At 41.7% G+C, this 11,820-nt stretch overlaps 1 protein-coding gene across 1 annotated transcript; it reads left to right on the top strand.

Moving 5' to 3' along the window:
* Positions 1-1,609: 1,609 nt before the first annotated feature.
* Positions 1,610-6,521, top strand: LOC143767839 (taste receptor type 1 member 3-like). Its single transcript, XM_077256361.1, has 4 exons — positions 1,610-1,794; positions 3,575-3,875; positions 5,340-6,080; positions 6,222-6,521. The coding sequence occupies exons 1-4, from the start codon at positions 1,610-1,612 to the stop codon at positions 6,519-6,521; spliced, it is 1,527 nt and encodes a 508-aa protein (XP_077112476.1).
* The last annotated feature ends 5,299 nt before the right edge of the window (positions 6,522-11,820 follow it).

Below are 11,820 nucleotides of genomic sequence, written 5' to 3'. Positions count from 1 at the left end.
CAATAAACCTAACGAGAATAATTCAAATAGCTCAAAACAACTAATATAAAGTGATTTCTCCAAATTCTTCACAAAATGCAAAATTTAATTAATTATTCAACCCCTCTGAATAGATTTCCTCATAAGAGAACACATTTGTTTGAAGCACAATATATAATAAGGGCTTTACTTGATACATCACATGCGCTTGAAATAAAACACATCAAATGCCTGGACTGGCTGGGGGTTTGTTGACTGACTTTGATTGCATATTAATATAATAAGTCGAGAAAGTGGTCTACAAAGTTTAGAGAAGAGGTAGTTGCATTGCACAAGCAGAGAAAAGGATATAAAAAGATACAAAGGGATTGAATGTTCCTAGAGATACAACTGGAAGCAGAGTTCACAAGCTCAATGTAGCTACACTGGCTGCACTACATGGATGTGGCAGAAAAAAAGACGCTGTCATCGACTGTCACCAGAATCCTGACAAGCAGATGGTCAACAACACTCAAGTGACTGCAAAATACCTGCAGCAAGATGCGGTGGCAGCAGGCACTAAGACATCAGTTTCCACAGTAAGTCTCCTACAAAACACTGAATATTTCCAGGTCCAAACTCCAAGATGTCACCTCTACTGACCCAAGAGTACAAGAAAAGGCGGCATGAATCTACTCAAAGCCGTATAAAAAAGTCACAGAGGTTTTGGGCTTCTGTTCTGTTCTGTGAAGCAATGAAATAAAGCTGGAACTTTTAAGGCCTATGAGTCAGCAGTATGTCTGGAGGAGGACGACTTGAAGCATCCCCTGAAAGGAACACCTTGCCTACAGCGAGGCATGGTGGTGGATTGGTGATGCCTACAGTGAAGAATGATGGTTGCTTGGTGATGCTTTGGGGCTGCTTTACTTCCTTGAACACTGGAAACCTTGTGCGTGTGGACTGCAAGATGGATTCAATAAAGCAGTAGAAAATTTTAAAAGAAAATGTCATGCCTCCTGTGAGGAAGCTGAATGATCTCAAGTATATTTTAAGCGAAGTCCTGCAAGATTCTGTAGTGGCCATCACATTCAACAGATCTAGCCTCATAGAAAATCTTTTATGGGATTTTCAGAAGGCGTTGTGTTGAGCTTATTACATTGTTTTTACTTAATTGGTTTATTGAAAACAGCAGAACGTATGATTTTGATTGTAATTCCGTATGATAATGTTAATTAAAAAAAAAGCATAAAAACATATAAACCTACAACACAAAAGATACCATGTATGCTGTCTATTTCCCATATTTTATGTGTGAAGGAAACCTAAGAAATGTGATTTTCAGTGAAGGCGTCTTTCTTTTTACCTAGATTGTAAATCGTGTATTCCAATGTTTTCAGGTCTCCAGTAAATGACGTGACATCTGCTAACCTCACACTTTGACTGCAAATTCTGACTGTCTGGTGCAAGACAAAGATTCTCAATTACTCAAATATTAGGGTCAGTGACACATGAGTTCACGGATAACAGGAGATTACTGACTGCATATTTCCACCCATTATGTTCGGTCTATAACACTGAATGTAGCTTCGTGCAGTGATACTGGTAGTTTGTACACCATTGTCATCTGAGGTCTTCATCCACCATCGACGTAATGATCTTCTACTTCATCTTGTTATTAAGGTTCAATGAAAGGTTTGTACTTTCGACCTCTGAGCCTATGGCTTACCAAATATTTAGGAAGCCGGGAGAATTTATGATTGGAGGTTTGTTTCCTTTTCACACCAACGTTGATGACTTGGAAAGCTATTGGAAGCCAGAACCTCTGAAATGTTCCAGGTAAGACTTATAATAGCTCCATATGGACAGTGACTTGCCGCTCGCCAAAATGAAGGACCTCTTCTCTAATTTTTGCTCACCTCAGCTGTCCTGGCTGTTGTATGGAGCCATGACTATAGGTTCTGAGGAAATACTCAAGCATACTAACGAGATGTGGTGGCCTTTTCTAGTAATTGGTGGGGACAACCCTTCATCAGTCTACCATTCATCACTTGTGCCATGAATAGATGATACAGGTTAAATGAATATTGCCATACTAGACCAAATTTCTTATGGGTTGTGGCCCCATCAGTGTAACTTCTTGTTTTTGGGGGGACCAGAGATTTTCTGACCCTGCTCTTATAGATGTGGTGGCCAACAATCTGCAGACTGAAATTATAGGAGAATATGTGACTCCATCTATGAGCTATGCAAGTTTAGTCATTTCCACTTCTTAATTAGTCATGTAGTTGGGTGCAACTGCTTCACTGGAGACCTCTGATGTTCAGGTTGGTGTGTCTACCATAAATTTCTGTTTCCACTTGATGGTAAAACCCTTAAGAAAAAAATTCAGTAAGGATCCCTAGTAACAAAATCAATACATTTGGGTATATAGAAAGGGGTCATTGAGAGACAAATTTACCGATGACATGGCGGTTGTAATGTATAGTTGGCTCTGTTCTGGTTGATAGATGAAGGGCTCTAGGATGGAAGCTTATAGGGCACATGGCCATGATATAGGTTCAATTTTCTTTGCAAAGAAACCTAATTCTGTACCAAACCCAAAGAAACATAAAATGTTACCGCATGTGCCGCTTTTATTCTAGATGTCTTCTTCACGATGTATGCATCTTATGGACCAGTTTATAGCCCCAGCCAATTGTCCTTGACGTCTCATTCAGTTTTATGTCGCCCAGAACAGCACACACATTCACTATTGCTGCTGACTCTACAAAGCTGGAACAATAAAATAGAACATTTGGATTCCTATAAGCGCGGATCGTAAAGGAAACGGACGGCCGCGTTATAACATAGACAAGCATTTTCAGAAATCAATCGACACATTGGCAGTAAACACTACAGATATACATTTTTGGGCTGTAGATGCGTTACCCTCTGCTGAATGTAACTGCGGCTCAGCCATCTAGAAGGTTTCTTGTTTCACTGCTGGGAATTAGAGGGATTGCAAAGAAATAGAGAAAACACAGAGCATCAGTCGAATGCACAACTCAAGAATAGGGATATTTTTGGAAGGAAAGTAGACCACAACCATGTTTTTCGAATCCTTTTCTCCAGTGGTCCCTTATGGTTTTTTGTTTATTTTCCTGCAGGGGTGACATGCTGTATATCCATTTGATTGCTGCAGCCAATCACAGGTATGAGTGGTCATGCTAGCATGTTCAGCATGAGACCACTGAGGCCATGAGTGGCTGCAGCGGTCATGTAGATGGACATGATGTCATTGTTGCCCGTGAGTTTAGAGGGGAACAAGAGAACATTGGAATTGTTATGGTTTTATAACATTTGCTGCTCTTCTGGTATTCTTTTTTTCTTATTATCATGGGTGAAATTAGGCATTGCATAGTACCTGCTGAAATAAATATAATGTATATATTATATAAGGCATGGATGTGTTGGGTCCGCTAGAAAAAAAAATGCTCTTTGAAGCCGTTTTTCACTCTGGATCATTTATGAGAACCACCGATGTGGAAAGAAATCCCCAATTCCTTATTAAGGAATTTTATAAACTAGGTAACCTTTTTTAATGACTATTGTTTTTACTAACCATTTTCTACTGCAGCTTGAATCCTACGGGTTTTCTACAGGCGTTGGCAATGAAATTTGCTTTGGAAGAAATCAACAATAGCACCATCTTACTCCCAGGAGAGACTTTGGGCTATGAGGTCTATGACACTTGTCTTAACTCCATAGCTATTCTGCATCCTGTACTGCTCTTCTTAGCTAGAAACGGGACAGAAGACGTGAAAGTGAGCTGCAACCTTACTGAGTACAAAACCCGAGTTCTCGCTGTGATCGGACCTTCATCCACTGAGATCGCCACCGTCTCTATGAAGATTTTCAGCACCTTTCTAATTCCACAAGTAAGTCTTATACGATAACAGCAACAATTGGTATAAATCTTTATAGAGTATCAAGTCTAACTTTACACCACCTATCAGTTGGCTCAATGGTGGACACAGAAGAGGTTCCTGTGAAAGAACAGTACATGGGACATTGAAGTCTAATAGCTCATCATAATGGACAATTCTATCTGCTTTGGAGATGGAAGTAGGCCATCTTATCTCCTGGACCCTTGTGAGGGTGCACAGGTGCGCCAATGCTATGTCCGCCCCTGAGTTGGACTATTTGAGGTGGGGAGGGAAGTTTTCAAAAGTTTTGCACTAGTTTTTTGCCACCAGAATTTCCTAAATTTAGTCACTTCTTTTTTTTTTAGCATAAAAATGTGTAACTCTCTAATTTTAGAAAGTGGGTGGCAAGTTGTCCTGATGGTGAGGCTCCGAGCAGTCAAGTGTAAACTAATGAATAATGAGTCTTCAAAATTCCTGCAGCACCCCCGGGGGAGAAATGAAGCACTGCAAAATGTCCAATGGTATTAATGGGCTAAGTAACAGCTCATCAGCACTTATCTTTGGCTATAGGTCTTCATACACATTAGGTTATAGTTGGCCAAAGCCTTCGATTTTGGTAGGATAAGCTGTCAATATTACGTGCATGGAGGCCTTCTGTCTCTTCCACAAAAGATGATATTAGAGGTGAATTAAAATTCCCCATCTTTCTGTTTTCCAATCAGACAAGCCACAGCTAGATAAGTCTGGCAGCATCTTACTATGCTCTACTCATAGGAAACACAAAAAAACTCAGTCAGGCATTCATATATTTGGGGGAGTTGCCAGAGAAAGGTATGGCGCCACCTGATTAGAAGAGGGGTTTTGAATCCTTAATCTCGCTCTATTAGTTTGGAATGTTTTAACAGGGTATTTTAAGGAGGATCTGTCACCAAGTAAAAAGTATCCAGTTTTTGTTATTGTCTTATTCCCAATGCTCACCTGAGAAATCTGTTTTTTTATTTTTTTCAAAATCCAACATATGGTTCCCGAGATATTGGCCTTTTTATTTAGTGCTAACTTTTATGGTTTTTAGCAAGGGGGAGTGGCTCAAAAGATCCTATGGGGCGTGTCTTTAGGATTTTCTGCATAATTAGCATGTGAACCACGCCCCCTTGATAAAGACCATGCAAATTAGCACTCAATAAAAAAGCCCATATCTCTGGAACCGTAAAGCGGATTTAACAAAAAAAAAAATTGGAATCCTCAGGGGAGCAGTGGGAATAAAATAACAGCAAAAACAGGTCACTTTTGGCTTGGTGACAGGTTCTCTTGGAGATTAATTTTGTGGTTTAGAAAACTCTTTTAGGAATATAGGTTTATAATTGGCTGGTACAAAAAGTGTACAAAGAAAAGGCCTTCCCTATTAATGCTAGAAAAGGTGCCATTACTTTTGTCGAAATCTCAGTTGGGTACTTTCGATATGCTTATTTTTTTCAGATCAGTTATGCTGTGACTACTGATGCATTTAGTGATAAAAGCGTATATCCAGCCTTCTACAGAACTGTGCCAAGTGACCAAAAACAAGTGTACGGTATGGTGGCTTTGATGACCATCTTCAAATGGAATTGGATAGCTGCGGTGGCAAGTGATGACGATTATGGTGAAACTGCTCTTCGACAGTTCTCTTCTTTTGCGATGGCTAGTGGAATCTGCCTTGCTTATGAAGGCCTAATTCCAACGTACCTCTCCACCTCTGACACAAGTACCGCTATTGAGGAAATATTAGACAAGATTGTTCAGGCCGATGTGGAAGTAGTACTGGTGTTTGCATCGTTGACTCAGTCCGTAGCGCTCTTCAAGGAGGTCATTGCGCGCAACATGACGAGGGTGTGGATAGGAAGTGCATCCTGGGTCTTATCACAAAGTATTCTTTCCTTGCCGGGAATTGAACGTATTGGCACAGTCATTGGCTTCTTTCCAAGTTCCCACACTGTTTCGGGATTTGATATGTTTTTAAGAAATATGATCTCACAGACATATACACAAAATGTCAGTGATGCATTTCAAAGCATTGCCCTTGAACCTGATAAAGTCCCAATCATTTTGAACCCACTCACTGCTTTGCATGCCCACAGCGTATACACGGCAGTCTATGCAGTGGCGTACGCATTACATAAACTTCTTAACTGCACGTCTATGAAATGCAACAAACAAGACTCTAACATCTATGCATGGAAGGTAAGCCATTTTCCATGTTCTCTCCATCAATATAATACGCATTTGTACCTTAAGCCCGTTGCTAAAATGCCAATTTGAACTCTAGAATGTGGTGAAACTAATAACATAAAATACCCTTATTGATTTATTTTATTCTGGTAGTTGCTGCAGGAGGTGAAGAAGGTGAATTTCTCCATCTTTAACACGTCTTTCAAGTTTGATGATAATGGAAATCCTAGTACTGGCTATGATATAGTGACCCATAGTATGTCCGTAATGGGCTTCTCCAAAATTGGATCCTACAACAATGCAATGGAACTGAACAGTACTCTTATTACCTGGGGCACTCCTATGAATGTGGTAAGTTGTGAAATCAATAAAAATAGCAGGTCTGGAAAATGTCTATACGAAGTGGATGATGTTGCGGTTGATACCAATTCCCAGGTGGCCATGTTAATCTAGATGTTTTTTGCCAACATTGCAAAGTTCTTTTCTATTTTTCTTACGCTCTCTATTTTTTTTTGAGAGAGGGAAGGTGTGGGTAAATAAGCAGCAGTGTAAGAGTTTGGGTAGTACTGGGCATTATGATTTTAGTGATTGTTTTTTGGTTTGTTTTATGTTGCAAATTTGGATTATCTGGTTTCCTCCTTTTGGCCAAAGAACAAAAAGACTTTTGGAAAGGTTTCTGTTTCCTTCTAATTTGACCTTAGAGTTTATGTGACAGTAACAAAGCTTGCAAAATCAACAGACAGCCCTGGCACACCAGCCTGACCAAAGAACTGAGGTGAGCTTCCAGGGCTGCTGATCGCAGATGGAAAAGATCCCACTCCAACGAACACTTCATCGCATTCAAACAGTCCCTCACTACTTTCAACACCACACTCGCCACAGCTAAACAAACCTACTTCTCGTCTCTCATATCCTCCCTGTCTCACAACCCTAAACAGTTATTCAACACCTTCAATTCTCTCCTCCGTCCCCCAGAACCTCCTCCCTCCCCACTTATCTCAGCTGAAGACTTTGCCTAATTTTTCAAGCAGAAGATTGATAACATCAGAGACAGTTTTGGTCAACAACCCCCAGAGCCCTTCCTCCCAACTTCCCAGCCCTCCACCTCCAAAACCAACTTCTCCACCATTACAGAAGATCAACTCTCCACTCTACTCTCAAGATCGCATCTCACCACCTGTGCACTTGACCCACTCCCATCCCACTTCATCCCAAACCTCACCACAGTCTTCATCCCAACCCTAACCCATCTCTTCAACCTATCACTAACAACTGGTGTTTTCCCCTCAAGCTTTAAACATGCCTCCATCACACCTATCCTCAAAAAGCCTGCTCTTGACTCATCCTCTGTATCTAGCTATCGCCCTATATCACTTCTCCCCAATGCCTCCAAACTACTGGAACAACACGTCTACCTTGAACTGTCCTCCCATCTCTTCTTGCTCCCTCTTTCACCGCTTACAATCTGCCTTCCTGTCACACCATTCCACTGAAACTGCCCTAACTAAGGTCACCAATGACCTCTTAACCGCCAAGAGCAAGTGACACTACTCTGTCCTCCTCCTTCTCGACCTGTCGGCTGCCTTTGACACAGTGGACCATTCCCTATTATTACAGACCCTCTCATCCCTTGGCATCACAGACTTGGCCCTATCCTGGATCTCATCATACCTAACAGACGAGACATTCAGCATCTCCCACTCACACACCACCTCCTCACCTCGCCCCCTATCTGTCGGAGTCCCACAAGGTTCAGTCCTAGGGCCCCTGCTCTTCTCCATGTACACCTTTGGCCTGGGACAGCTCATAGAATCTCATGGCTTTCAGTATCACCTCTATGCTGATGACACACAGATCTACATCTCTGGACCAGATATCACCTCCCTATTTACCAGACTCCCTCATGTCTATCCGCTATTTCATCCTTCTTCTCTGCTAGATTTCTGAAACTTAACATGGAGAAAACAGAATTCATCATCTTTCCCCCATCTCACGCGTCCCCCCCAATGAACCTATCCATTACAGTAAATGGCTGCCCACTCTCCCCAGTCCCACAAGCTCGCTGCCTCGGGGTAATCCTTGACGCTGATCTCTCCTTCAAACCACATATCCAAGCCCTTTCCACTTCCTGCCGACTTCAACTCAAAAATATTTCACGAATCCGTACATTCCTTAACTAAGAATCTGCAAAAACCCTAGTCCATACCCTCATCATCTCTCGCCTTGACTACTGCAACCTCCTGCTCTGTGGCCTCCCCTCTAACACTCTCGCACCCCTCCAATCTATTCTAAACTCTGCTGCCCGACTAATCCACCTGTCCCCCCGCTATTCCGCGGCCTCTCCCCTCTGTCAATCCCTTCACTGGCTCCCGATTGCCCAGAGACTCCAGTACAAAACCCTAACCACAACGTACAAAGCCATCCACAACCTGTCTCCTCCTTACATTTGTGACCTCGTCTCCCGGTACTTTCCTACACGCACCCTCCGATCCTCACAAGATCTCCTTCTCTACTCCCCTCTTATCTCCTCTTCCCACAATCGTATACAAGATTTCTCTCGCGTATCACCCCTACTCTGGAACCCTCTACCACAACACATCAGACTCTTGCCTACCATCGAAACCTTCAAAAAGAGCCTGAAGACCCACCTCTTCCGACAAGCCTACAACCTGCAGTAACCACCAATCGACGAAACCACTGAATGACCAGCTCTATCCTCGCCTACTGTATTCTCACCCATCCCTTGTAGATTGTGAGCCTTCGCGGGCAGGGTCCTCTCTCCTCCTGTACCAGTTATGACTTGTATTGTGTAAGATTATTGTACTTGTTTTTATTATGTATACCCCTCCTTACATGTAAAGCGCCATGGAATAAATGGCGCTATAACAATAAATAATAATAATAACAAACAATTAACTTATCATCCTCAGAGAAAAATGGACTAATAAGGGTAAAAGATTTTATTCCTGATTGTATGGAGTCGAAGTCCATGACCTATTGAGCATCATCAACCAGTCACATTGCTCTTATCCACAGTGATATTGTTTGACTCTTGCCAAATTTTAGGGCTTACTGATTTTCTCGTATGAGTGTTATCCATGGTTTTCATGGATAGCACTCATACCTATGATATTCTGTGGGGCCATTCACATGCCTGATCTTTTCCTCGGTCCGAGTGACTGTTGGAAAATATCGGAGTCATGTCCAATTTTGATTAAAGGGTAGGATCAAAATCGGCAACGCAAGTCAATGGGTCCGTGAAAAAGTCAGACCACAATTGGATGACATACGAGTGCAGATTGATTTTCACGGACTGTCAGAATGGAGAAGATGGGGAAAAACATTTTCTTTTATTTCTCCACGAAATAGAAAATTGGATGACACTTGGACTACACACTGATCAAACTCTGATCAGAGTCTGATTAGAATAACCGGGCAGGGTCCATTTTTATCCTATGTGTAAAAATCTCAGGTATGCCAAGATCTTTGGTATCTGTAGTCCCCAATAACTTAAATGTCAACAGTTTCAGACCAACATACCGGGGACAAAAAGGTCAAGTGTGGCTTCCAAGTGTCTGGCTGGGAAACTGGTCAAAAGCTTCAGATTAATTATTGAGCACTTATCCAGAAGTTTTCTTGCTTCTCCCAGGTTCCAAAATCTCAGTGTTCGGGAAACTGTTTACCAGGACAAGTCAAAAGAGTGAAGGGAACCCATTCCTGCTGTTTTGACTGCATTGATTGCCAAGAAGGAATGTTTCAGTCTAGTGGAGGTAAACCATTAATGTTGTGTTAACTGTTAGACCTGTATGGTTGACTTTTAATTGACAGAATTTTTATGACTCTTCTTGCAGATGAATATCAATGTCAGTCATGTCCCGTGGGTCAGTGGTCTTATGTACGGAGCACCGGCTGTAGCAATCCAACCTACATGTATTTACACTGGAGAGACCTCTCTGTAATATTTCTTCTGCTAATATCTTTTGTTCTCCTCTCTCTGATCCTGGGAACCATCATTCTCTTCTTCCAACACAGACGTAGTCCACTGGTGAGAGCCTCCGGTGGTCACATGTGCTTCTTCGCTCTCCTATCTTTGTTGGTTGTCACTTTGAGTATCATCCTTTTTATTGGTAAACCTGTTGATTTTGTGTGCCAGATGCAGCAACCACTCCCAGCTCTGGGGTTTACGTGTTGCCTGTCAACATTATCCATAAAAGCCCTCCAAGTCATGTTGGTAACAGATTTTAAAGATGTCCCCACAAAATATATCCAGTGGCTAAAGACCAAAGGAACATGGGCCACCATGATATTTGGTATCATCATCCAGGGATTGTTTTGTACATGGTACATACTCACTGCACCATCTTTATACCAAAATGAGCAGGTGACTTTCCTCTATAAGTATCTCAAGTGCGAAATAACCAATGTCCTCTGCTTCTTCTTGATGTTTGGATACAATGGACTACTTGCTCTTATCTCCTTCATGTTGAATTGTGTAGCCCAAGCTCCTCCTGGTCAGTACAGCCTGGCAAGAGATATCACATTCTCCACCCTGGCATATTTGATGATATGGATTGTCTTTGTTCCTGTCTATGCTGAGGTCACAGATGAGAAGCAAGTTTTGCTACAAATGGTTGTGACTCTGGTGAGTTCCTTTGGTATAATGTTGGGTTATTTTGCTCCAAAATGTTATATTCTCCTATTAAAACCGGAAATGGCATCGGAAGAATATTACAAAATTTATAATAATTAATCAATTGCCTGTGACAATAAATGGATTTCTACCTACAAAATCATTGCATCCGTCTTCTTTTCTTTAAGGGGGAGGAGGAATGTTACAATAGTCTTCCACCGAAACAAAAAATAAAGCAAATGGGCACATGCTGTAAGAAAAAACCTTACGGTAGACATCATCAGGAGGGGAAGAAGGGAAGGCCAAATGCTGACTGCCGTCACTCAAATTAGGTTCTGCCGAAATTGATGAGTTTGGACACCACTTATCTAATGTGGACAGATATTGACAAATACTCTATTACCATTGTAGTTTGAGGGGAGGGGGTTCTATCAGTCTTTGATATGATGGGAAAAGTAGTGTAAGGCTGTGTTCACAGACAGCATTGTTAAAGTGTAGGTTTTTTATGCAAATTAAAAGCTGCTTTTCTGAGTACCAGAAAAAGCTCTGTGATTTCAGAAATCTCCTGCACACGCTTGACTTTATTTTTCTGACTAAATTTGAGAACTGCAGCATTTCTGAAACCTGCGACATGTCACCTCTAAGTGTTTTTGCAGTTTTTTCAACAGTGAGATATTGCAAAAACAGGTTTTGTTGTGTTTTTGCAGCATTTTTTGCCATGTTTTTGGTAAATAAAACTAATTTTATTAAACATATACTGTAGACAAATCACACATATTCCGCCCCAAAATAATGCAGCTAAAAATGCTGCGAGAAAATGCACTGAAAAAAAAAATGTTGTGAACACAGTGTTTTTAATGCCAAGAGAGCAGGTTTTGGCTGCAAAAAAAAAAATGCTGCAAAAACACTGAATTTGTAGATGAGTCGCCCGCCAGGGCCGTGGGGTACCCGGTACCGGGTCCAGTGTTCACAAGGGGATGTCACGGTGGCGACCCGGTCCGTAGCCCTGGGTGCCCATGTAAAAGGGAAATTGAATAAAGTTTATGTTCGTGATGCCACCTGTGGTATTCGGTCAGTGGGGACCGATGCTGGTTTAAGGGGTCCTCTGGGGTGATGTTGTAG

This window comes from Ranitomeya variabilis, chromosome 4 (assembly GCF_051348905.1).
Source record: "Ranitomeya variabilis isolate aRanVar5 chromosome 4, aRanVar5.hap1, whole genome shotgun sequence".
Lineage (NCBI taxonomy): Eukaryota > Metazoa > Chordata > Amphibia > Anura > Dendrobatidae > Ranitomeya > Ranitomeya variabilis.
This window is presented reverse-complemented; position numbering and strand designations above follow the sequence as displayed.